General features: G+C 44.6%; 1 protein-coding gene across 2 annotated transcripts; it reads right to left on the bottom strand.

The window, feature by feature from the left end:
* Positions 1–328: 328 nt before the first annotated feature.
* MSL3 (MSL complex subunit 3) lies at positions 329–27631 on the bottom strand. 2 transcript variants are annotated; one of them, XM_029079912.2, is made up of 13 exons: positions 27495–27631; positions 21471–21553; positions 21032–21127; positions 19648–19748; positions 17109–17197; positions 15426–15548; positions 14732–14892; positions 12726–12884; positions 11985–12247; positions 9492–9601; positions 7422–7521; positions 5989–6073; positions 329–796 (listed from the first exon to the last, which is right to left on the bottom strand). In XM_029079912.2, the coding sequence occupies exons 1-13, from the start codon at positions 27594–27596 to the stop codon at positions 697–699; spliced, it is 1572 nt and encodes a 523-aa protein (XP_028935745.1). In that variant the 5' UTR covers positions 27597–27631; the 3' UTR covers positions 329–696. The 2 variants fall into 2 exon arrangements, with proteins under 2 accessions (XP_028935745.1, XP_028935746.1); XM_029079913.2 differs by having other exon boundaries at positions 27508–27564.

The raw sequence follows: 27631 nt of genomic DNA, 5'->3' as shown, positions 1-27631 counted from the left end.
CCAGGTGTGAAGGGAAGAAGGGAGAAAAAGCAAAGGAAAGAGAGGGAGAGAGGGGAGTTGAAAAACCTGGGGTGATTACTGGACTCCCACGTTTTCGGTCAGAGGAACCTGATACCTTTTAAAAAGCCAAGTAATTGAGACTTTTTAACTAAACCAAAAAAAAAAAAATCTTCATACTACTAATATAGTTCTAGGTAGCTAATACATTCTGATGATTCAACTTGTTTTCCTCTAAAATTGGCTGACAAAATCATTTGTGGGTACCGGGTGTAAATAAAATCCATAGGTCAGAGTTAGTCTTCCACAAAACAGAAGTGTGACGTCAGTCTTATGTCTGATGCCAGGAAGAAAACCCTCAACTTTTATTTTAGCGGAAACAGCCTCTATTATTTACATTTTTATTAAACATTTTACAACCAATACACTTTCTCTCTTCCACTAAAAAAAACAACCCTGCATTTCTCTGCATTAGGCCAGCCCAAAGTTTTTTGTGGCACCTTGATGAGATGCTTACAAGCAACAATGGAGTCATTCAGAAAGTATCTCTAGATCTCCAAAATACGAAGTGGTCCATCTAGGCCGAAGGAATGAAACTGCCAGTTTCTTCTGAAAAATTCTGTCAGCTCTTCAGCTTCAGGAGCCAAGGAGAAATATCTTGAGGGTAAAGAAAGAGTTTCGACAACTCCATTACGAATTTCAGTAAATTGCCCGAGGATTCTTGGTACTGTAGTAGGCCTCACATGCAGCAACATATGCCGATTCTGGGAAGAAATCATCGTGATATTCTGCTAAGAACCTGAAATAGAGAATAAAGAAAAAAATCATAAAGAGATTTTTGTTTTAGACCACAGCTTGTATTTAAACATATGTTGACACATTCAGCCTAGAAGGCATAAGTGATTAATCTTCCAAAACAGAACTTTAATCTGACATGGAACGGGGATGAGAGAGTCCTCCAACATTAGATGCAACATTTTAGACATATAGAAGTTCCTCTTCCAGAAGCTCTGGAGGAGTTTTATGTCAGTTATCACCAAATGTAAAACCTTTTTGAAAAAAAGAGAATCTGTCAAGAAGCCTGTCACCAATGCAATTATGTTCCTAAAGGCTAAATATAACCAAGAAAAACACTGGATTCCAACCTGCTCTAGAGTCGACTGCATTTGATGGACCATTTGCTATTCGTCCGGAGAGGAAAACGTACCTAATGAACACAATGGATAGACACTCTATGGTCTTTTCCATAATCTGGATAATACTGCCCAATCAATGGTATTTGAGTGCTTTTTCTGTGCAGAGCACTGTAATAAATGCTTGGGAGAGTACAGTGAGATGCAGCGTGGCCTAGTAGAAATGATAATGGTAATAATAATAATAATAATAGTATTTAAGTGCTTACTATGTGCCGAACACTGTTCTGAGCACTGGGGTAGGTAAACGTTAATCAGGTTGGACACATTCCTTGTCCCACTTGGGGCTCACATTCTTAACTCCCATTTTACAGTTGAGGTACCCGAGGCCCAGAGAAGTTAAGTGACTCGCCCAAGGTCACACAGCAGACACGGGATGGAGCCAGGATTAGAACTCACAACCTTCTGACTCCCAGGCCCATGCTCTATCCACTCAGCCACACTGATTCTCTAAGAGCATATGCCTGGGATTCTGAGGATCTGGGTATGAATCCCATCTTTGCCACTTGCTTTCTGGGTACCTTGGGCAAGTCACAACTTGCCTCAGTTTCCTCTTCTGTAAAATGGAGATTAAAAATCTGGTTTCTCTCTTCTCTAGACTTTGAGCACCATGTGGGACAGGGGCTCTGTCTGACCTAATTAGTTTGTACCTACTCCAGCGCTCAGTTCAGGGCTTGTCAAATATTAAGTTCCTGACAGATACCAAGAGTATCATTACAGTACAGTTCATAGACACAATTCCTGGCCACGAGGAGCTTACAATCTATGGGGGAAGTCAGGTATTAAGTAAATTTCGTAAGGGAAATGGAAGAGAATAAGGCTACATACAAAAGTGTTGTGGAGCTGATGGTAGGGTGGATATGAGGTGCTTAAAGGAGAGCGATCCGGGTCATAGGTCTCTGCCACTGAGACTCAAGTGAGTGAGTCTGACATGCCTGGGCTAGAGCATTGGGCGCACTTGCTTCTCTCAGAAAAATATCAAGATGATTTTTTCCTATTTGAACAGTGAGCAAGCATTCTCCCAAAACACTTAGAACATTTAGAAACTAGCACAGTAAGCGCTCAGTAAGTGTGACTGAATGAAACTAAATATTACCCAAGCAGATCTGGCAACATTAAAATTAGATGTTTTCAATTGGAAAAGATTGATTTTATTTCTATAGGGTCAGTCAACTCACTGGAGTTTTATGCTTAAGAAAAATTAAAACCCAAAATAAGTTCAGGCCATAAAACTTCTTGGCCCGCACAAATCTAAGTCCTATACTTGGCCAGCCATAAAAAGAAAAGAAAAATAGATCAATTTTTTTCTCATTGGAAAATTCCAAAACAGCTAAGGAGAGCCCCTAGTGGTTTCCTTCTCTAAAAAGATATTTATCAAAATTGATTCTGGAACTAAAACTGCAGTTTGCCTCATTATCTTAAACAGTGTATTATGGATAAATTTATGCCTGGTTGAGGTAAGCAGCCTCAGAATAATACAAGACAACTCGCAACTGTATTCCAGTATGTTCTGAAGAATCAATAGTGAAAAATTCATTAATACAACTAAGTAGACAGATGAATAATTCTCAGGTCTGCCCCCCCCAACTCCTTTTAATTTTTTTCTTTAATTTTAAATAAAGTCTGACAAGGAGAAACTTGATTTCAGTAAGTTGGGTATCTTAAAATACAAAGCTGAGCAGGTTACAGAGCTACACAAAAGCTCACTCCTACTGCTGAGAACTATCTTTGCCAAATACTATTACGAAAAGGACTTTCAAAACACATCCTATGACTACGATTTTAAGAGCAGATGGTGTCATTGTCTTAACACACCAGAAATCTGGAACAAATCCCACAATTGTGAGATAGTTATTTCTTCACATTCAGTTACAACACTGCTATGATGCTGAGATGAATGTCATGAAGATTACTATACAAACACAGGTAAATGATAGGTATGTAGTAGTCCTATGATCTGCATAAAATAAGCACTTAATATATACCACTGAGTGATTAATTATCTTGGAACTTAGTGTCTACTCAATGTGTCACTATAGCCAAGAGGTTGGCTGAGTTGAAGCAAAATAACGGGCAAGGGAAACTGTATTCCAAGTTCAGTCAGTTCTCCCATGATGTGTTTGGAGAAAACCCTGATGGGAGTTAGGAAACATTCTTCCAATGAGTGTCTCCCGGGATAAATTGTGATGGGATTTCAGTTGGCTGCACACACAGGCTGCTCAAGACATGCATAGCCTATCAGGAGCTTTCCTTAATGTGAGAGTCTTCAAGAATGTAACCCCGCACTATAAAAGAAGTGACAGTATTTTATCTATCCTTTCCAGGACCGTTTCAATCCTACTCGATCAGGTACCGTTCTCAACATCACCTCCCAACTCCTGAGATTTGAATGTGACCTTAGGCGAGTCACTTCTCTCTCTGGAACTGTTACCTCATCTGTAAAATGGGAGTCCTATGCAGGACAGGGACTGGGTCCAACCTAATTAACTTGTATTTATCCCAGCACTTAGTAGAGTGCCTGGCACACAGTAATTTCTTAACAAATAGCACAAAAAACAACAAGAACAACAATGAATTAGTTTACTTTTGCTCAGGCAGATGGATAAGAGGGCAAATAATATTGCACGACTTTAGTGAGAAAAAATGCACAAAGAGCATCCAAAATGTTAGGTGACGACGTATTTTAAGAAATAGCCCAATGCATTCTAAATAATATTTCTTTTTTTTATAAAAGGTTGAAGCTATAAAGCTGATGTTGGGACATTCAATTGATTTCAGATTTGAAATCTACAGCTTTATCTACTACATGAAATGAACAATTTCTTCTTTCTCAGCCTGAACTGAAGCACTAGCTAATGGTTTCAACATACTATTAGGGAGATAATCAAATTTCACTAAAGCTGGATCTGTAATTACTAAGGGAGAATGTACTACTGCATGAAGGAACTGAGGACCAGGCTGCATGCTTTCCATGCAGTTTTCAATCCTGCCACCGGTAAGCAAATATCTTCAAAGCCTTGTCTTGTCTTGTCCCCCGCTCTTCTCCCCCTTACTCTGTGAACCATCCTGGGCCTCACCTCCAGCACAGATTTCTTCCCCAACTAGAGTCCTTCAGCTGTCGGCGGGCTGTCGAGGCCCTGATTCCAAACTCCTCTCCCTGCGTTGGCCCCCTCTAGTGTACTAGGACCTTGCTCCAGTTACTTTTGAGGCCTAAACCCAGCTACCCTCAAATTATGACATGGAGCATAGTTTAGGACCCTGCCTGTTGAGGTAGAGAGGGGAGAAAAAAATACCCCAATACTGCCGTCTCATTCACTCCTTCAATCGTATTTATTGAGCACTTACTGTGTGTAGAGCACTGTACTAAGCGCTTAGAAAGCACAATTCAGCAAGAAAGAGAGACAATCCCTCCCACAACGGGTTTATTGTCTATGGGGAGCAGGGGAGGAGAAAGACACCGAAACAAGTACACAGGCATCAATATAAATAGAACTGTAGATATATACATAAGTGCTGTGGGTCGGGGGGGGTGGGGGAGCAAAGGGAGAGAGTCAAGGTGACGTGAGAGGGGAAGCTGAGGAAGAGGGCGCTTAGTCTGGGAGGCCTCTTGGAGGAGATAGACCTTCAGTAGGACTTTGGAGGGGGAGGGACAGTGATTGCTTGGCAGATTTGAGGAGGGAAGGGGTGCCAGGCCAGAGGTAGGGCGGGGGCCAGGGGTCCGCAGCGAGACAGGCTAGATCGAGGTAGGTCAGTGGCCTGGTAGAAAGAGCACGGGCCTGGGATTCAGAGGACCCGAGCTATAATCCCAACTCGGCCCAATTACTTGCTGTGTGATCTTGGGCTTCACTTCACTTCTCTGTGTCCCAATTACCTCACCTGTAAACTGGGAATTAAATTCTCCTCACTTCAGTTTAGACTGTAAGTTCCATATGGGAGTGGGTCTGTGTCCAGCCTCATTACCTTGTAACTACCCCAGTGCTTACAGCAGTGCTTGACATATACTCTATTAATACTCTAATGTTTTTCCCAATTACCACGGTAACAGAGTCCATAAATTTGCTCCTCCACGATGAATTTGGCCCTTTGAAAAAAGTATTAACTTCCTCGAACTCGCCTTTGCAAATCACTCTCCAATGTACTCTATAGACCTTCGTGCTCTCAAGAAGTCCAGTCTCTTCCCAGAGAATTTTATAACAGCCTGGGGATAACTATACTCAACATTAGAATCACAATAGGTCTGGTGGTATGGAATTAATAATGGCATCTGTTAAAAACTGTGCCAAAAACCTCCCCTGAGCAGTGGGGTTGATGCAATATAAACAAATCGGATACAATCCCTGACCTATCTAGAGATCACAGTCTAAAGGGGTGGGAGAATGAGTACTTTATTCCCTTTTATCAGATGAGGTAACTGAGGCCCAGAGGAAGTGATTTGCCCAAGGTCACACAGCATGGCAATCCTACCAACTGCTTCAAATTCAATCTTTAGCCTACTTACAGTTATTCAAACTGGATTCTTCTAATGGGATTACTAATAAAAGTAATTTGACCAAATACACTGAATACAATCGCTCAAATTAGGCTGTATGAAATTTCATCAGTTTTACTACTCTCTTAAAAATATATCACTGAGAATATTTACCACAGTATAAAACTGTTTAAGCCAATGTGAATTTCCCAGACCACACCTGAAAGCCTAACAGTTCCATTCTAAATACAGCCATCTGTAGTTAGATATAACCTATATCACAGAAAAAGCATTTTTAAAAACTTGATTATATAGGTTTTGGCAAGTTACCTCAGAAAGAGCTCAAAGTGCTTAACCAAAGCCTTCAGGTTCTTATCAGAAAAGCACATCTTCCCTAGGATCTCTGGAAGTTTCACTGGAGGAAATACAAAAATACAGTCAATAAAACAGAATACCTTGTCTTAAAAAAAGGTTAAACTACAATGACCAATTGTCTACCCTTTCAGTCCAGCCCGATTATCTTGTTAAATATACTTGCAGCAGTGCTTGACATATAGTAGCTTCATATAATAATAATAAAATCAATTTTAACAATAATGATAACCTTAACAAAAGTGTCCAGCAGAAGGTGCCAGCTAAGGAGCCAGGAAAAAAAAAATGTTATTTGTTAAGCGCTTACTATGTGCAGAGCACTGTTCTAAGTGCTGGGGTTGATACAGGGTAATCAGGTTGTCCCACGTGAGGCTCACAGTCAATCCCCATTTTACAGATGAGGTAACTGAGGCACAGAGAAGTAAAGTGACTTGCCCACCATCACACAGCTGACAAGAGGCAGAGCCGGGATTTGAACACATGACCTCAGACTCCCAAGTCGGGGCTCTTTCCACTGAGCCACGCTGCTTGTCTTAGCGTGGTCAAGGAAACCACCTTGGAGAGGCTCAAAGCTCGGCTGATGTTTTTCTGAATGATTATGGTAACGGAGTCCATAAATTTCCTCCTCCACGATGAATTTGGCCCTTTGGAAAAACCATTAACTTGCTCAGATCCACCTTAGCAAATCACTCTGCAATGTACTTTATAGACCCTAGAGCTTGCAACAAGTCCAATCTCCTCCCAGAGCATCTTAAAACAGCCTGGGGACAACTATACTCAATCAGGGAAGCAGCGCGGCTCAGTGGCAAGAGCCCGGGCTTGGGAGTCAGCGGTCATGGGTTCGAATTCCCACTCTGCCACTTGTCAGCTGTGTGATGGTGGGCGAGTCACTTCACTTCCCTTTGCCTCAGTTACCGCATCTGTAAAATGGGGATTAAGACTATGAGCCTCACGTGGGACAACCTGATTACCCTGTATCTACCCCAGCACTTAGAACAGAGCTCTGCACATAGTAAGCGCTTAACAAATGCCAGCATTAATTAATTAGAATAACAAATGGTTTGCGGTTTCAAAAAGGAAATGTGTTCCGTCTCCAATTAATATTTAGATTTTAAGAAGTATTATAAATACTTGCAAAAATTTTCTCCTTTTTTGAACTTTTCCCACTGTTTCGCACTCCTGGTAATGGACTCAAAAATCATTATAATTAGAAATTCACATTCCAATTGTGGGGGTTATTAAAGGGCTATTCCCCAGAAAGCTAAACTATGTTTTACTTGGGTTATTTCACTGTATGGAAGCTTCTCCAAATTAACAACACTAATTAACAATTATATTTCAAATTTACAAAAATAACCTTTGAAAACATGTATGAGACTAAGATTTCTTACCAAACATTCGCAGCAAATGTTGGGAACCATAGATGTACGACGGAGGAGGAGGCTGATCACTGTGGGGATAATTTTCTGGCATGAGCTTCCAAGACAATACCTGAAAAAAATAGTTCCATTGAAAATACATTAATCTACTTATATAAATCAACATCACCACAGCAAAGCAGTCACTTTATAAAACAAATTTCCAATCCCCAGAAGAAAACCTATCTCCGCAGTGTTATCACGGTTCGGAATACCTCTGTGGGAAATTCCTTCAAAGAAGCGATTCTGCCACATGATTAATTGTAATTAATACTTGTTAACAATAATAACCACAACACTAATGATATCTGGCAAGGGCCTCCCATATGCCAGCCACTGTACTAAGCTCTGGGGTGCACACAAGCAAATTGGGTTAGACAGCCAAGCCCACATCACACTGAAACCTTGACTATAGTCTCACCTTCCTTACATTCCTGTCCAAGTGCTGTTCTGAGAGCTGAATATTCATTTGTTACCACCACTTGCTCTCTATCAGCTCTTACCAACACCCTGCAATCCTAATCCCGGCTCCACCACTGGTCTGCTTTGTGACCTCAGGCAAATCACTTCACTTCTCTGGGCCTGTTACTCATCTGAAAAATGGGGATTAAGACTGTGAGCCCCACGGGGGACAACCTACTTTATACCTACCCCAGTGCTTGGGAGCAGGGCTTAGCACAAAGCAGGTGCTTAACAAATATTATTATTGTCTACTTTATTGCATGCTCTCTCTGTTTTGGGTCTTCTACTCTTCTTGCTCTACAGTCACGCTCTGTGACTGTAACAGGTTTTCAGTATTTTTGCAGCCTCTATTTCACCAGCCCTGTCTTTTCATCTCTATTAACATCTTTTGCAGGGCTTCCTACTCCAGGTCTCTTCAGCTCATTATTGTTGAATGTTCTGACACTTTATTTTGCTCAATACAAATCATCTTTGGTGTCTAACTGGAAGCCCAGTAGTAATATTTTCTGAGTTACGAGGAACATGTCCCTTGTGGTTTTTTACAACAGTTTACTGTGTTAAGAAAGGCACTGTAATTAACTGCAAACTTTACAATGTTGAAAAATGACTCCAACTGTCATGTCCGTAGGCCCCGGAAGACTAAAACACTCATTGTACAATGTTTCGCTTCCACTCATGGGGATCTAACTCTGAGAGGTTAAGATGTTGGAGCCTCCTGTCAAGAACGAAGAAGGACAAAGTAAAGGAAGAGCCGCAGTCCTGAGAACCTGAATGACAGAGCTGATTATAATGTTTCTTCTTGCAAAGCACCACTACACGTTCCTGGCCTTCCCACTTCTGTTGGTACCGGGAAATGTCTGAGAAGGTGAGTCACTTTAGGAAGTAGGGCCAGGCTGGTAAATATTTTAAGCTGATCGTTGGATTAAAAATAAAAATCTTTTGCAAAATTCAGTGGTGCCCAAGGACCCATATTTGCTTGTGGACAAGGACAAAACTAAGACTTTCTTCACCTTTTGTGGATCTCCAGTCATTTCAGAGCTCTGAAAAAAATGTGTAAAAGCTAATGGACGGAACATTCGGATGCTTTATATCCATACGCTTCTATGGCTAACAACAGATAACAAGCCTAGTTTTCTTTAATTCATGAACTCCCACTAAAAAAATGGGAATTATTAGGTTTGAAGACATTAATTCCCCATTCCTCCACCATTAAAAGTGATAGGCAAAAACATTTTCGCTATCTACTTTTCCAAACCTGAACATACTGCCTTACATAATTCAACAACGAAGTGTTTATGTGAAATTCCGGCTCCTGAGATTTTTACCTCTGCAGGCAAATCTAAAGAAGTCATAAATAAATGCTAAGAAGAGAGAGAAAGTACTGTGATAATTTTATGTAAAGCAACACAGTCACTCCTAACCAACAAGTGCTTAGTGTCGTGCACTGCACCCAGCAGATGCTCAATAAATGCTATGTTTTTTGATTCGTCAGGTTTCTCAGAGGAAATATCAAAATGGAGAAGGAAAAAAAAGTTGGAATTACTGATGATCCAATGTGAGCTTTTTTTTTTTTTTTTTTACCTCATTTAATTCATTGTTTCTTCTACCTTCAAAGCCAGCGAAGACCGTACTCCCTTCTTTGCTGGGTGTCAAAGTTATAGGTGATGATGATCCACTATGTACAGGAGTTTCTTCAAAAGAAGAAGAAGAAAAAATAATCATGTAGCTTTTCCTCATCAAAACCAAGCTGCGATAAATTAAACGTAAAGGCTACGTTAGCCACACGTTTAAAATCCATACCATACAGCTTTTCCTGCGGTTCCTCAGTAAGTCTTACACACGTGGATGCCCTTCTCTTGGTCAAAGTGGAGCGAATGCCATAGGGGACCCTCCTAGTTGGTAGCACTTTCTGAGACTGCTACACTGAAGGGTGGCAAAGGGAGGGAAGGAACTTTGCTCGAAGAACCCGGCCAAAACTTCTCCTCCCACCGCAGCACGCTAAGCCCACTGTCACTGAATATGCATACTTACTAATTGCGTTGAGTCCCAACTAGGAAAACGGTGACTGATAAGGCCGGGTTCCACCTTATCAGCACCCTTAGCAACAACCCATCACTGACCGCCAGCTTAGTCCTGAGACCCCAAATTATCAGCAACCCTGTCGACAGTGAATTACTGGTCATAAACCCATAGCCTTGAAACCCAACACCTGCATTTGCTTAAGACTGGTTGCTGAAGACTTCTTCAGCCACAGAGTGTCCGCTGGATGACCCAAAGCCGATAATGAAGGAACTTGGTGTACAGTGAGAGGCTAATGATGACAACGACAAACAGGGGCAGAGCGGCACGTGGATAGGCCAATCCAACACAGGAACAAATGGGACTTGGGGGAAAGGGTCAGACTAGAGGGAGGGACTTGGTGCTGCGTCACCTAGGGAAGCGGGACCAGCGGGAAATAAGGATGGACTCACCCTCAGGTCTCTGTCTTTGCCTACCAAACAGCCACTGACCTTTTGATGCGACAACATGAATAAAAGGCTAGCCTAACCTGATTTTCTTTTACTTGGGATATTTTTCCAACACAGGGAAGCAGCGGAATACTTTTCTGAGCTCTTGTCCATCATTTGCAGGGAGGAGGAAGACATTTAAGGGGGGGGTGGGGGAAATACGGCCAACATCCACAGCCAAGCCTTTGTATTTTTTGTTCATATGTCCAGATTTGTGAAGGCTCTAAGAGTTCTACTGAAATCAACATAGGGGACCTAGGAACCACTGGATGTCAATGTTGCCACAAACTGTCTGCAATGGAATGAAGAGCCTGGAAAGGGAAGAAGGTCGAGTGTGTCCCAGTCCCAAATCTACCAATCAATCAATCAATGCCAAGTGTGGGCATTATACCTGGCCTGACACTCATGCTTCTTTAGCCTGAGCCCAACTCGACTTTCATTGGTTAGGGTTGGGAGAATGCTTCATAGGTGTGCAAGGGTCACTGGAATGTAGAAAGGAGTCACCGGGGCTCAGAAAAATAGCCTGAAACACTGACTGCGAGAGGAGTTTTGGAAATTTAGCTGGGGAACGCTCCTTAAATACTGATTGATTCACTCAAAAATGGATGGATATTTAATATTCACTATCATTAGGCTTTATTTAAATTCTACCTTCAGCAATCCACAATGAAGGGGGTCAGGGCATTGAGAATTGGGAAATGTAATTGTCAATACAGACCATCGTCTGGCACGTAACTATTTAAATAGCTTCTTAAATCACACAGTGGCATTTTTTGAGCCTTTACTATGTGAACAGCACTGTACTAAGTGCTGGGAGAGTACAATATAGCCAAGTTGGAAGATATGTCCCCTGCCCACAAGGAGCTTAGTCTAAACTAAACATTTAAAGAGGTGTAGTTTATACTTTTGGTAATATACACGCCAACTATTTTTCATTATCTTTTATAATAGGAAATTTCACTTCGTCTTATTCTAACTCATTTCAGAATCAAAACTATTTCATTTTGCAGGAATAGGTAGTCTGACAAGCAGCGTGGCTCAGTGGAAAGAGCCCGGGCTTGGAAGTCAGAGGTCAGGTGTTCGAATCCTGGATCCGCCACTTGTCAGCTGTGTGACTGTGGGCAAGTCACTTAACTTCTCTGAGCCTCAGTTCCCTCATCTGTAAAAGGGGGATTAAAACTGTGAGCCCCACGTGGGACAATCTGATCACCCTGTATCTACCCCAGCGCTTAGAACAGTGCTCTGCACATAGTAAGGGCTTAACAAATACCAACATTATTATTATTATTATCTTCTACTCCACTAGTCAAGAACTACATTATCTAAAACAGATAGACGATACGTTAAACTGGCCTCTGAGACAATGGGATCTCTGAAGAGAGAGTTAGGCGCATCCACCAAAAATGAGAGAAATAATTAAGACATGCGTTCTAGGAATACAAAGCAAGAGAAACTAAATAAACCATTCAAATACCACAATTACAATTACTATAAAAAACTGTATTAAGATCAGTTGTACCCCCAGCTTCCTTCACAGAAAAAGAAAAAGAAATTTAACTACACCTACTCTTTTCCAGATGCAAAAACAATTTGGGCATTGAAGCAGATGTGTCGAGATGCCGTCTCTTTGGCTGTGGAGAAGCACTACTTTCAGATAACCGGTCACAGTTAGACGTATGGCGGGTAGAACGCCTGAGGGATTGCAGCAATTCAGGTTCAGCTTTTCGTCTTTTGGGTGTTGCTGGCTCTCCTGTAGTAGGTTGACTGTCTGTCGACTGCGGAGTTGGTGGATTCAGCAAAGGTGGGCTTGGTGATAGTTCTTCCTGATTCCTAGAAAAAAACACGAAAGGACTTGATTTTACTAAATACCATTTTTAGAAAGGGACCAAGAGAACAGCCTAACGGGAAACCATGTGACTAGTAAGCTTCCACCGTATCAGGAGGATTTCCATTTTGAAGTCACATTAGAAATTAAAGGACCGTAAAAGTACTTTCAGATGACAACAGTCCCCTTAAACAGGATCTAGTAAAAGGATAACTATACACAGCATCTAAGCCTAAGTTTATAGCATGACTGCCAACTCAATTATACTGTACTCTCGCAGGAGCTCAATAAATACCATTAACTGAAAGCAAAATATAACAGAGAAAAATGCAAAACTATTTAAAATTTTGTCAAGGAGTTTCAACATACCAGAGAAAGCCATCACTAAGTGATGCAAAACTATTCCAAAGATCAAAGGAATTATCTTCCTGTTGGCTCCTATTGAACTAATTGTCTAAAACTAGAGTTTAGAATACACCTTACCTGTTTGTATTGGTTGCATTTTCTTTAATTGGGAGAAAAAATTTGGATGAAGTTACTTTCTTAAATTGTGCTTGTTCATATGGATAGAGCAAAATCAACGGAAGAGTGAAATCGAATGTAATCCTTAGGCCATCAACCATTTCCTTACACAACTCAACGCTAGGAGAGAAAAGGGGTGGGGGAAAAAGAGTTTAAAAGAAGGATTATGTTTTAGAGGATGAAGTCTAAAGCTGAGTCTTTTGAGGTTTCACAAAGCAATTACACATAATCTGGGAAAAAGTAATCAAGAACCACAAAAATAAAGTTGAGTAGGATAATTCAATAAAATCTAAATCACTCTAGAGAAAATGAGGATGAAAGGTCTTTTTTGATATTTAAGAGAGGTGTAGGCGTCATTTAAAATTCCTAATTGTCTTTAATAGTCATAGTTATTCCACTGTCAATCTTTCTAATATGTTACTGTACCCAAATTGTCATTCATTCAATCGTATTTATTGAGCACTTATTGTGTGCAGAGCCCTGTATTAAGCACTTGGAAAGTACAATCCGGCAATAAAGAGAGATCACCCCTGTCCACACCATGCTTACAGTCTAGAAGGCATGGCCTAGTAGCTAGAGGATGGGCCTGGGAGTCAGAGTCATGGGTTCTAATCCCAGCTCCGTCACTGGTCTGCTGTGTGACCTTTGGCAAGTCACTTCATTTATCTGGGCCTCAGTTCCCTCATCTGTCAAATGGGGACTAGGTCTGTGAGCCCCAGTTGGGACTACCTGATGACCTATCCCAGCACTTAAGACAGTGCTTAGCATATAGTAAGCACATAACAAATACCGTAATTACACAAACTATCAAATCAACCTCCCCAAAGAACCTTTACTTTTTTTCTTTCAGAAACAAAGTTGTTACCTAGTAAGAGCTTTGTCAAAGAAAAACAAAACAAACTAATTGTGAGAATGTGTGTTCTCTGAAGTCCAGAAGCTAATAATAACGGGTTCCACTCCTCGTATAATTGTAATTTTTATCATGGGTTTCTAACTCTTAATTTTTTCTAGTTTTGAAAAACATGTATGAACTACAACTTTATACAAAATTGGAGGAAGCATTTCAGGCTGCATCATGACCCAGCTACATTAGACACTGGTTACTTTTCTGACCTTTTAGGTCTCGATACATTTCTACCTAAGAAAAAGCACCTTAGACAATAGCATTCCATTCTCTAGTATTCTAGAATGCAATCCACTTGCTGTAAAAATCCTTGGTAAAAATAAGAGGGACTGGATAAACAAGGTACAATGGAGACAGAAGCATAGGTCAAGGAAACAAGTATTCAGGTGGGTCATCTTTCCTAATGATAATAATTATAATAATTATAAAATCCTTCTCCCTCTACAGACTGTGAGCCCTGTGTGGGTCAGGAACTATATTCAATCTGATTTCCCTCTATCTATCATAGTGCTTAGATCAATACTTGACACATAGTAGCGCTTAAAAATACCTTTTTTTTTTTTTAAAAAAAAAAGGGAAAAGTGATTTAATCCCCATTTTAGAGATGAGGAAACTGAGGCACAGAGAAGTCAAGTGACTTGCCCACGGTCACAAAGTAGGCAACTGATAGAGTCAGAATCAGAACTCAATTCTTGACTCCCCGGCCTATGCTCTTCCCACATCACCATGCTGCTTCTTTCTTGCTCGGAGAAATCCACAATACATTGGAGCAGTCAAAAAAATGAATTAGGATATGGACAATAAGGTTCTTATAGGAAAAGGTATTACAGGAGTTCTGTTATAATGGAAGGTTTATAAAATAAAAATTTTGAAAATGCTTCCCTCATTTCTTGGGTGGAATCTTTTCTTCATAAAATCGGAAAAAAAGAAGGGGTGGAGATAAAGGTTGGAAAATAGAACCAGATTTCAGAGACACAGGCGCAGGTACAGTATATTCCACTCGTTTCCTCTCTCTTTCTACCTTGTAACCAAGAGTCACCCATACCCCTGCCCAATCACCTACTTCTTTTCCGGAGGGATGTAATGCACATTCATGTTGGCGTGTGGAGTAGTCTGATGGTGCCGAGATCTTTCATTCGCCGAAAAAGCTGCATTTATGGCAAAATGTTTCACGTATGACTCCAAGATAGTTATGATATTAGTCTGGCATGGCAACTTCACTAGCTGTGAATGGAAAATAATAAAAATCAGACAAGAATATTTACTGAGAGTCTATCAAGTGCAGAGTACTGAATTAAGTGTTTGGGAAGATACAACAGAATTAGTAGACATGACTGCACCCTCAAGGAGCTTGCGATTCAGCAGGGGTGCCATGGGGAGCAATAAAAGTGTATAAAGGTAGGGAGGGGAGGGGAGACATGTCCCCAATTTCTTGGGGAGGTTAGAGGGGGCAAGAGAACACTGATAAGTTATAAACAGGGAAGGTCTCCTGGACAAGGTAATACTCAATGTGCACATGAAACAATAAGATACTATTCTTTTTAGGCCATTTTTTTTCACAGTTCCAATTACACCTAAATGATTTACCCCATGTCAGCACCACAACCCTATAAAACTTTTTGCAAGCTACAGCCAGCTTGCATGGAAAGATATTTTTCTCATCCTTGCACTGTTATGCGTTCTAAAAGAAGTGGTACAGCTGCATCAGGCCCCACACTTCCCTACAAGACGTCCAAACAAATCTCTCCCTAGCATACCCGTTTTCTCCGGTTAATGTAGTAGCAGTCTTCTTCAAGCTTCTTCTTCAGAATATCAGGGATTTCTATACTTATTGTTCTTTCTTCCATGTCCCTTTTTGTGTGAAATTCTTGGTCTTCTTTCTAAAGTGTCACAAAATAATTTCCCATCAGCTAGATTCATCAGAGCCTTAACCGAGGTAAAGTGTAATATAGGAAAAAGAAAAAATTACCACTCAAATCTAGTTCATTCTCTATTCCCCCGGCCATAAAACATACTCTACGACCACCCAACAACGCCTCTCGACTGAACATAGTTCTAAGTGTTTGTGGAACAAAGGATTACAATGAATTTCATGGAAATGCCCATTTGGTTAGCACATGCTTTGTTAATCAATTAATCATATTTATTGAGTGTTTAATGTGTGCAAAGCACCACACTAAGCACTTGGCAGAGTACACTGGAAATATAATTAACCCAACTAATGCAACTCTGAAACTGAAAACTGGTCACTGGATTTTGCAGTGGAATCAGACCCTCTTTTCTCTGCAGTGCTGCTTCTCTCATCCCAGAGAGGACTGGAACAAGACACATAGGATTGCAGGTTAATGAGCCTGACTCTCCTCTGGTTATTTCCATCTCCTTAAGAAGGAAGTCACGCTGGAGTCTCTACACTATCATTCTCTCTTAAATTATGGGAATATCTGCTAAGAGCCAAACTGACAGACAGTCATCAAACTATATGCAAACACATAAAAAAGGTAAATTTGAGTTTTATGCCACTGAAGTCTTAATAACAGGACCTAGTTATGAGTGCTCTGAGGAGAGGTCAAGAGAAAACACTATTCACTGCTTGGGCCAGTGAATCCCCAAAGGACACAATGTAACTCTTACTTAAACACAGAATATTGTTGACTTCATTACAGACAAAGCTTCTTGAATCTAGAGGAGAACTGGGAGTACAGAGCAGGAGGCTGTGTCTGACCGGAAGAAAACATGAGACACTTCTGAAGTGTGAAATATTTACCACTTCCATCAGCTGGACACTCCCTCCCACCACTTCAGGAAAGGAGTTCAGGAGCAATGAGAGGGAAGGAGAGAGGAAGGAGGGAGAGAGGGAGAAAGGCAAAGGAAGAAAACAGGGTGAAAGCAGTCTTCTCTTTCTTATATCAGAATAGGTGGATGTACTCTCCCAAGGGCTTAGTACAGTGCTCTGCACACAGCGTTCAATAAATGCAAACGATGAAGATGATGATGATTAGGCCTATGCTCCTCACTGGCCACAAGTTTGTTACTCTACCTTAGTAAGATTTAATCCCTTCTACAAATTTGCCAAGTAGAGAGTTCTCAATAAATTTCAAGGGGCAATAGAAAAAGAGACTACTGGGTGATTTCCTGAATCCACCAGGAGACAGTCATTAACCATCTCAATCCAAATAAGGAGACAAAAAGGATATTTTTAATTGACAGAAACAACTGTGCAAAAATTTTGCATATGCTGAGAAAACATACTTAGGTATTGCTTAAATGGACATAAAGAGCTATTAATATATTCCTGACATTATAAAAACAAGACTTCTGAAAAGTCTAGGTAAAATTTTACAATACAGTATAAAAAAAAAAGCTGGGGTGCAATTTCTTCATAGTGGAGAAATAAATTAACACACTACAGAAAAAATTTCCAATTAATTTCCAAACAATACCATTTCTGTCTTCTCCTCGATGTCACTTTCTTCACTTCTTATTTCCTCATCTGTCTCTTCACTACTGTCTTCTGAAGAGCTGCTTATAGCTACATATTTGTATACATTTTAAAAAATTGGTTAGGTCTTTTGACATTTCAATCCTTCAGTTCTCTAATTCATCACTTGGTTAAAAGAGGAGATGGAAAAACTGTACATGGATATTAATATTGTTATCTTACAGCTCTATTAAAATTTCTTTCTGAAATGGTTGCTAAAAATACTTAATAAAAAAATCTACAGTAATATACAAAAACACAATGATATCACCCAATGTTTCTTAATATTTTGGGGGTTCTTTTCTTTAATAACATTCAGGAACACATCATGGAGCCATAGCAGCCTTCTACCTGACTGGAGGTTGGAGGGGAAGATTAAAACCTCAGATAGTCTGTGATTAAAACAGGCAGTGTTACAGGGAAGGGTAATGGGAGAGAGAAAGGACTTGAGTTCATATATTTCATGCCACATTTTTTTCCCACCTTATCATACTAAGCTTCTTGAGGGCAGGGACTTTGCCTTATACTTTCCTCCCGTGGTGCCGCAACCGGCACGTTTTATGAAGAAGAAGTTAATAAATTCTATTTTTACCTGGCTGAGTAAATTCTGAATTTGTTAAGATCATCAAACGCAGCTCTGCTTATTTCCATTCCTCCACACGCTATACTACTAGCATATGCGCTTTGGGGAGCGTCCATGAGCCTCAATAGCAGAGTAAAATAAGCATTTGAAATACGGGCTACCTAAGCATACACAACGAGCTGTAAGGATATATAAATTGGAACACATTCTCCTTTAACAACAAATTCTTAGTAGTTTCTTAATGACGTATTTATCATACTCAACCAAATACCTTATACCCCTGAAAAAGGCTCATATTCTTGTATAACATAAGGAAGAAAAATAAAGTGTGCCTAAAAGTAAATAAAAAACATGCAAATCCAGTAATGAGATTAAGCAGAAGCAGCTTGGTCTAGTCAGTGGAGTCTGGGAGTCTGAAGATCTTGGGTTCTAATGCTGGCTCTGCCATTTGTCTGCTTTGTGACCTTGGGCAAGTCATTTCACTGGTCCTCAGTTACCTCATCTGTAAAATTCATTCACTCATTCAATCCTATTTATTAAATGGGGATTGAGACTGTAAATCCCATGTGGGACAGGGACCGTCTCCAACCCAATTTGCTTGGATCCACCCCAGCGCTTAGGACAGTGCCTGGCATATAGTAAGTGCTTAACATATACCACAATTATTATTAGTTATTAAGGGTCCATATTTTATTTAATATGCCCAGATGGACAAGGACCTAACTCCACACAGGATTTTGGGTTGGAAATGGTCTCTCTGGGCCATTCTTGGAGTATTAACCATCACTTTAAAAAAAAATTAAAGTGAAAGTGGTATTGAAATAAATGGAATTAGATAGTTTTACCCTTTTCCAGTAGTCCATGAATTCCAAAGTGACCAAATCCACTTCTGCTTGAACAACTTAATTCTCACCCTGTCGTTGGGCAGGTGGATGGGGAAGATTTTGGAGGATCGTTCTGACTCCATTCCCTAGTTATTCCCCTCTTGATCCCTACTGAGATTTAACGGAAATGTGGATACTTCACTTGTCACCCCGAGCCATGTCATACTGGCCACTGCCTAACGGCAAAACCGTACCAACCAACCAAAGGGATAGATGACAGGAGATGCAAGAAGGGAGACACCGACCGGCGTGAAGACCCTAAAAAGCGGCTGAAATCACTTTGAACTTTTTTTCCCCCAAATCCCAGCCAGGCAACAAGAGCTAACTGCCACTCGGGGAGGGTGCCACCCCGCGTAAGCTTGCAGCTGTGATGTGCCTTCCGCTCTGCCTAAGTGAAGCTCCCACGCTGCCCTCGTGGGTCTACGATCCACCTCTGCTGAACCAGCAGCAGGGCCTAGTGGATAAAGCACAGGCCTGGGAGTCAAAAGGACCTGGGTTCTAATCCCCACTTCACCACTTGTCTGTTGTGTGACCTTGGGCAAGTCACTTCTCTGCGCCTCAGTTACCTCATCTGTAAAATGGGGATTAATAATGATGATAATCATAGTAATAACAACAACTGTGGAATTTAAGCACTTACCAGGTGCCAGGCACCGTACTAGGCGCTGGGTGAACACAAGGGAATCAGGTAGGACACAGTCCCTGTCCCAAACGGGGCTCACAGTCTTAATCCCTATTTTACAGATGAGTGGAGGAACAGACAAGTCAAGTGACTTCCCCAAGGCCACACAGCAACAGGTCCCAGGCCCACGGTCTATCCTCTGGGCCACGCTGCTTCCCTTAAGACTGGGAGCCCCATGTGGGACGGGGACTGATTAGCTTGCATCTCCCCCAGCCCTTATAACTGCTCTTGACACCCAGTAAGCGCTTAAATGCCATCATCATTACTGTTATGTAACTGAGCTGAGCCACGCACTTCCAAAATATAAAAACCTCATATAAAGAAGGCCTATGCGCAATGATGATCAACTCACAATTTTCTTCATTTTCATCTTTTCCTTCCGTAGGAAGGCTTTTCAGCACAGAGTCCACACCGGGCAACCTGCAGCGTCTCTTCTTCCTTCCTTTTCTTCTCCTGATAAGATAAATTCAAACGCAAACGCTAATGCGCCTTCGCCTTTGTACTCGTGTCTTTTACCGGTCAAGCACTCTGATTTTCACCCAAACCCCACAGCCCTTGTGTACATAGCTATCTGTAATTTATTTTCCTGTCTGTGTCCCCTCTAGCCCGTGAGCTCCCTGTGGGTAAAGGTCATGTCTACCAATTCCATTTGTATCGTTCTCTCCCAGGAACTTGGGACTGTGCTCGGCACAAAGTAAGTGTTCAAATCCCACTGAATCATGACGCTCAATATGATCTTGCAGGAGGTGACAAATAGTCTGCAATAATGGAAAATGATTTTGCTAATAGCTTTATGTAATGCACTGTAGTAAGTGCTCAAAAAAATCCATCCTTTCCTCTCCAAACTGCTAGTGTGCTGATCCAAGCACTTATCATATCCCACCTTGACCACGGCATCGGCCTTTTCGCTACTCTCCCTATCTCTCCCCACTCCAGTCCACACCTCCCCTCTGCTTCCCCAATCACAAAAAAAAACCCCAAAACTCAGTCCATGTTTCCCCAGTCCTCGAGAACCTCTCAGTGACTACCTAAGCACCTCCACACACAAAAACTTCTTACCACTAGCTTTAGAGCAACTTGCCCCCTCCCCCCATCTTACATTTATTTCTCTCCTCTATCTCCCCACCGACTCTTTGCCTTTGTCCTCCTTCCCCGTTTCACAGCAGACAAACCACCCCTCTCCCCACCTTCAAAACATTATTAAAATCACAACTCCTCCAAGAGGTCTTCCCCCACTTTTGGATTTGTACCCTGCAAGCCCTTGATATTCTCCCCACCCTCAGCACTCGAATTCATACCCGTAACTGATTTTAACATCCATCTCCCTCTCTAGACCATAACCTACTTGCGGGCAGGAAACAATTTTTTATTTTGTTTTTTTACCAACTCTGCGGCACCGTACTCTCCCAAGTGCTAAGTACAGTGCTCTGCACACAGTAAGTGTTCAATCTAGTCCACTGACTGACTCATTTGGAAGGATAGGGAAGTTCAGGAAAATCAACAGTGACCATATTAGGTTTTGGATACTTTAAAAACTCTCTAATTATTTTAGCAATTAATCAAGGCTAAGAAATTTCTACTCTGCTTCAATCCACCAAAAATGATGTTTCTACCGCAACAAGTTCATAACTATGTGTTTAGCTTTTAGCAACACGAAATTTCCAGAAAATGCATTTTTGTTTTGCTTTTACAAGATGTGAAAAATCTGAACTGTGACACGATTCTGGTATCCTTACATGCGAGCTACAGCTTTTCTTGCCAATTTACGTTGTAATCTACGATTTTCGTCCGTGTCTCGAAGCACATGATCCTCAGCTGCCCACCGGTCCCAGCTAAGGAAGAAAGGAGTTTATTTTTTTTAAAAAAAGATAAATACTACGGTAAACACACCCTAAGAGGTGGCACGCGCCTGATTAATTTTCCTCTTCACAGTATGAATTACTTTTCATCGATGAAAAGCCCACAGATCGCGACTGAACAGTAAACATGGCTTTGAAAGAGAAAAAAAAAAAAGCGGCTCCTTCTAACAGGCCGATCTTTAGGGAGGGGCAGAACGGCCAGCATTCCTGGCACTAAAAAGAAAGCATTTCTTTCCAAGAATGAAAACACGCAGGGGCTTTCGATTAAGCGCGGCCGCCGCTCGCTTTAGAAAGAGATGGCAAAACGCACGCTCACCTCCTGTTCCAACCATTAAAATGGATCAGATACTCTGGAATCTTTCTGCCCTTCTCATCTTTTCCAACAACGACGTCGACGATCTGCAAGGAGGAAGGGGGGTGGGGGGGAGGGGGGGGGAAAAAAAAAAAAAAAGAAGAATTAGGTGAGTGGCATTGGCCGGCCAGGCGGCTGGGAAGGCAGAGGGCAGGATCAGGTGATCCCCTAAGGGAAGGGGGGGATTCTCCCCGTCTGGGGGCCCGGTATTCCAAGGGGTGCCGAGGACTTCCAGCCTGGGATTTTTTTCCGAGCGTAGGCAGGGAGATAGGAAGTATCCGCCCCATGCATGGTGATTGGCCTGAGTTGGGAAAATCCTCAGTGGCCACTGGCTGTGGGCTCCATCAAGAAAAGAGCCAGGCCTGACCCCCCCCCCCCCCCCCCCCCCGCCCTCCATCTCCTGCCCCGGACCCTTTTTAGGAACGGGAAAACCCCCCCAACCCAATCCCGTCTTCGGCCCCTTTTCCCAAGCCGGGGGGGGGGGCCAGTTGTGGCCCTGCAGGACCGGCTCCCGGGCCCTCCCTTGGCCGAACGCTCCGCCGGAAATGGGCTGCTTCGGCTCTTTCGGGCCCGGGGAGCTGACAACACTTGGCTAAGGCGCCCGGCACGTAATAATAGTAACAGTGGTGGTATATGTTAAGCCCTCAGCAGCGTGGCTCAGTGCAAAGAGCCTGGGCTTGGAAGTCAGAGGTCACGGGTTCGAATCCCAGCTCTGCCACTTGTCGGCTGTGTGACTGTGGGCAAGTCACTTCACTTCTCGGGGGCCTCGGTGACCTCATCTGTCAAATGGGGATGAAGACGGTGAGCCCCAAGTGGGACAACCTCACTACCCTGTATTTACCCCAGCGCTTAGAACAGTGCTCTGCACATTGTAAGCACTTAACAAATACCAACCTTATTATGTGCCAAGCACTGTTCTAAGCGCAAAGGGGGAAGGGGGGGAAGATACAAGGTCATCAGGTGGTGCCCCGTGGGGCTCCCAGTCTTCATCCCCATTTTCCAGATGAGGTCACTGAGGCCCAGAGAATAATCATGTTGGCATGTGCTCTGCACATAGTAAGTGCTTAAATACCATTATTATTATTATTATTTGTTAAGCGCTTACTATGTGCAGAGCACCGTTCTAAGCGCTGGGGTGGATACAGGGTCATCAGGTTGTCCCACATGAGGCTCACAGTTAATCCCCATTTTACAGATGAGGTCACTGAGGTACAGCAAAGTTAAGTGACTGCAGCGTGGCTCAGTGGAAAGAGCCCGGGCTTGGGAGTCAGAGGTCATGGGTTCGAAATCCCCCCTCTGCCACTTGTCAGCTGGGCGACCGTGGGTAAGTCACTTCACTGTGCCTCAGTTCCCTCATCTGTAAAATGGGAATTAAGACTGAGCCTCACGTGGGACAACCTGATTTCCCTGTATCTACCCCAACGCTTAGAACAGTGCTCTGCACATAGTAAGCGCTTAACAAATATCATCATCACAGTCACACAGCTGCCAAGTGGCAGAGTCGGGATTCGAACCCATGACCCCTGACTCCCAAGCCCGGGCTCTTTCCACTGAGCCACACTGCAGCGCAGGACTCGCCCAAAGTCACCCAGCTGGCAAGCGGCGGAGCCGGGATTGGAACCCATGACCTCTGACTCCCCAGCCTGGGCTCTTTCCACTCGTGAGCGCTCAATAAATACTACTGCATCCTGAATGAATACTGAGCGGGGAGGGTTCATTCATTCAATCGTATGTAATAATAATAACATAGGTATTTGTTAAGCGCTTACTATGTGCCAAGCACTGTTCTAAGCGCTCGGGGAGATACAAGGTAATCGGGTTGTCCCACACAGGGCTCACGGCCTTCATCCCCATTTGACAGATGAGGTCACTGAGGCCCAGAGAAGTGAAGTGACTTGCCCAAGGTCACACAGCATACAAGTAGTGGAGTCAGAATTAGAACCCACCACCTCTGACTCTGTTCTAAGCACTGGGATAGAGACGGGGTCATCCGGTTATCCCCCGTGGGGCTTGCAATCCCAATCCCCATTTTACAGGTGAGGGAACTGAGGCCCAGAGAAGTGAAGTGACTCGCTCAAGGTCACACCGCTGACAAGCGGCAGAGCCGGGACTGGAACTCACGACCTCTGACTCCCAAGCCCGGGCTCTTAATAATAATAATAATAATGTTGGTATTTGTTAAGCGCTTACTAGGTGCCGAGCACTGTTCTAAGCGCCGGGGTAGACCCAGGGGAATCAGGTTGTCCCACGTGGGGCTCACAGTCTTCATCCCCATTTTACAGACGAGGGAACTGAGGCACGGAGAAGTGAAGTGACGCGCCCACAGTCACACAGCTGACAAGTGGCCGAGCCGGGATTCGAACCCATGCCCTCTGACTCCCAAGCCCGGGCTCTTCCCCCTGGAGCCGCGCTGCTTCTCCGTCTCTACCCCAGCGCCTACTCTGTGCAGAGCCCTGTACTAGGCGCTTGGGATACACAATTCTGCGGCCGCACTGTACATCCCAGGCGCTCAGTACAGTGCTCCGCACACAGTAAGCGCTCCATACATACTCCGGAACGAACGCTTCCACAATCCCTGCACCACGGCCGGCTCACAACCCAACCAAACAGGCAGTCGGGCGTCAATTCCAGCAGAATCGAAGATATACACATTATTCACAAATAAAAGGGTGATAAATAACATATACAAATCTGCACAGGTGTTGTGGGGAGGAGGAGGGGACGCAGGGAGGGGAAAAAGTGGGTTTGGAGACAACCATGGGGCCCTTATCCTCACCAAATAAAGTTTACCCATAATAATGTTGGTATTTGTTAAGCGCTTACTAGGTGCCGAGCACTGTTCGAAGCGCTGGGGGAGATACCGGGTCATCAGGTTGGCCCACGTGGGGCTCACGCGCTTTTAATCCCTATTTTACAGATGAGGGAACTGAGGGCCCAGAGAAGTGAAGTGACTTGCCCCCAGCCGCACAGCTGACGAGTGGCCGAGCCGGGAGTCGAACTCGTGACCTCTGACTCCGAAGCCCGGGCTCTTTCCCCTGAGCCCCGCTGTACCCCAAGCGGGGTCTGCAGGGGCGTAAAAAGAGGAGGAAAAGGGAAAGGTAGCTGCCACACTGTTGGATCTTGGACTCTCCCAAGCGTCTGGTACAGTGCTCTGCACGCCCCAAAAATACAATTGATGGGGGGGGGGGGAAGGTGGAGGGGGAAGAAGGGAAAGGGGGTGGGAGCAGGGAGATGGGAGAGGGGGCTCGTTGTGGGCAAGAAATGTCTGTCCTCTCCCTGGCACTCAGTACAGTGCTCTGCACAGAGGAAGCGCTCAATAAATACAACTGATTGAAGGTGGAGGGGAAGGAAAAGGGAGGGGGAAGAAGAGAAAGGGGGTAGGAGCAGGAGAAGGGGAGAGGGGGCTCGTTGGGGGCAAGAAATGTCTGTCCTCTCCCCGGCACTCAGTACAGTGCTCTGCACACAGTAAGCGCTCAATAAATACAACTGATTGAGAAAGGTGGAGGGGAAGGAAGAGGGAGGGGGAAGAAGAGAAAGGGGGAAGGAGCAGGGGAATGGGAGAGGGGGCTCGTTGTGGGCAAGAAATGTCTGTCGTCTCCCCAGCACTCAGTACAGTGCTCTGCCAAGAGTAAGTACTCAATAAAAACAACTGATTGAAGAAGGTGGAGGGGAAGGAAGAGGGAGGGGGAAGAAGAGAAAGGGAGTAGGAGCAGGGGAATGGGAGAGGGGGCTTGTTGTGGGCAAGAAATGTCTGTCCTCTCCCCAGCACTCAGTACAGTGCTCTGCACACAGTAAGCGCTCAATAAATACAACTGATTGAAGGTGGAGGGGAAGAAAGAGGGAGGGTGATGAAGAGAAAGGGAGTAGGAGCAGGGGAATGGGAGAGGGGGCTTGTTGTGGGCAAGAAATGTCTGTCCTCTCCCCAGCACTCAGTACAGTGCTCTGCACACAGTAAGCGCTCAATAAATACAACTGATTGAGAAAGGTGGAGGGGAAGGAAGAGGGAGGGTGAAGAAGAGAAAGGGAGTAGGAGCAGGGGAATGGGAGAGGGGGCTTGTTGTGGGCAAGAAATGTCTGTCCTCTCCCCAGCACTCAGTACAGTGCTCTGCACACAGTAAGCGCTCAATAAATACAACTGATTGAGAAAGGTGGAGGGGAAGGAAGAGGGAGGGGGAAGAAGAGAAAGGGGGTAGCAGCAGGAGAAGGGGAGAGGGGGCTCGTTGGGGGCAAGAAATGTCTGTCGTCTCCCGGGCACTCAGTACAGTGCTCTGCACACAGTAAGTGCTCAATAAATACACCTGATTGAAGGTGGAGGGGAAGGAAAAGGGAGGGAGAAGAAGAGAAAGGGAGTAGGAGCAGGGGAATGGGAGAGGGGCCTCGTTGGGGGCAAGAAATGTCTGTCTTCTCCCCAGCACTCAGTACAGTGCTCTGCACAAAGTAGGCACTCAATGCGATTGATTGAGGAAGGTGAAGGGGAAGGAAGAGAGAGGGGGAAGAAGAGAAAGGAGGTAGGAACAGGGGAATGGCAAAGGGGGCTCACTGTGGTCAAAAAAAGTTTGCTCTCTCTCCAGCACTCAGTACAGTGCTCTGCCCAGAGTAAGTGCTCAATAAATACAACGGATTGAGAGAGGCGGAGGGGGGAAAAAGAGAAAGGGAGTAGGAGCAGGGGAATGGCAGAGGGGGCTCGTTGTTATGGACAAGAAATCTCTGTCCTCTCCCCAGCACTCAGTACAGTGCTCTGGAGAGTCGGCACTCAATAAATTCAACTGATTGATGAAGGTGGAGGAGAAAGAAGAGGGAAGGGGAAGAAGAGAAAGGGGGTAGGAGCAGGGGAATGGGAGAGGGGGCTCGTTGGGGGCAAGAAATCTCTATTCTATTGTCCTCTACCCAGCACTCAGTACTCAGTAATAATAATAATAATAATGTTGGTATTTGTTAAGCGCTTACTATGTGCAGAGCACTGCTCTAAGCGCTGGGGTAGGCACAGGGGAAATCAGGTTGTCCCACGTGGGGCTCCCAGTCTTAATCCCCATTGTACAGATGAGGGAACTGAGGCCCAGAGAAGTGAAGTGACTTGCCCACAGTCACACAGCTGACAAGGGGCAGCGTGGGGATTCGAACCCCTGACCTCCGACTCCAAAGCCGGTGCCCTTTCCACTGAGCCACGCCGCGCGGTGTTCTGAGTGCTCAGTACAGCACTCATGAGCGCTCAGCACATGCAACGGATGGCTGGAAGAGGGGAGGGGAGAGGAATCAGTCAATCCTATTTCCTGAGCTCTGCCTGGGGTGCAGAGCACTGCAGTAAGCGCTTGGAAGGGGGGGGGGGGAGAACAGAAGAGCAGGAGCAGAGAGAGGGTGCCTGTGCAGGCCGCATATGCAGCTTGGGGTGGAGAAAGGTAGAGGAGAAAAACAAGGAAGAAGAAAGAGATGTCAAGCTGTGGAAGGGAACAGCCAACTTTTTAACAGAAAAGCCTGGGGCCTTCTGCGCCACGGCGCGTGCGCAGACTGGGGGGGGGGGGGGCAGGAGACGCCGCTACTGCGCGTGCGCAGACGGGAGGGGGCGCTTGAGCCAGCGGGGGGCGTGGTGGCCCCTACTGCGCGTGCGCGGACGGAGGGGGCGCTTGAGCCAGCGCGAGTGGGCCCCCCCCTTACTGCGCGTGCGCGGACGGAGGGGGGCGCGAGAGCCAGCACGAGCGGGCCCCCTGCTGCGCGTGCGCAGACGGAGGGGGCGCGAGAGTCAGCACGAGCGGGCCCGTCTCCCCCCCCCCCTCCCCCCACCGCGCGTGCGCGGGAGGGCGAGCGAGCACGAGACGCCCCTACGGCGCGTGCGCGCTGTCTCCCTGCCCTCCGCGGGGTCCGGCCCGCGCCCCGGGAAGGCGAGGAGGCACCGCATCCGCCCCCCCCCCCTTCCCCCCGACCCACCCCTTCCCCCGCCCCCCCCCCACACAGACAGAGACACCCCCGCCGGTTGGCCCCGCGCGGCGGCACCTTGGCATCGTACAGGACTCGCGCCTTGGTGGGGTCGGGCTCGAAGCACAGCACTTTCTCCCCCGAGCGAAATTTAAATTTCATCCCCCCGCGCGAGCTCATCTGTTCATCGTGGCGGAGGGCGAGAATCCGGGGAG

This window comes from Ornithorhynchus anatinus, chromosome 15, assembly GCF_004115215.2.
Source record: "Ornithorhynchus anatinus isolate Pmale09 chromosome 15, mOrnAna1.pri.v4, whole genome shotgun sequence".
In the NCBI taxonomy this organism is placed as follows: Eukaryota; Metazoa; Chordata; class Mammalia; order Monotremata; family Ornithorhynchidae; genus Ornithorhynchus; species Ornithorhynchus anatinus.
The sequence above is the reverse complement of the archived record's forward strand: the minus strand, read 5'-3'. Positions and strand labels throughout refer to the sequence as shown.

What these genes read in the sequence shown, in the direction of transcription:
- MSL3 (XM_029079912.2), bottom strand. Translation starts at nt 27,596, where the DNA reads ATGAGCTCGCGCGGGGGGATGAAATTTAAATTTCGCTCGGGGGAGAAA. An exon ending in TACATCCCTCCGGAAAAGAA is followed by an intron (nt 12,885 to 14,731) that starts GTAGGTGATTGG and finishes TTTCTCTCCTAG; the next exon opens with CGTTGAGTTGTGTAAGGAAA. An exon ending in GAAACAATGAATTAAATGAG is followed by an intron (nt 7,522 to 9,491) that starts GTAAAAAAAAAA and finishes TATTTTTTTCAG; the next exon opens with GTATTGTCTTGGAAGCTCAT.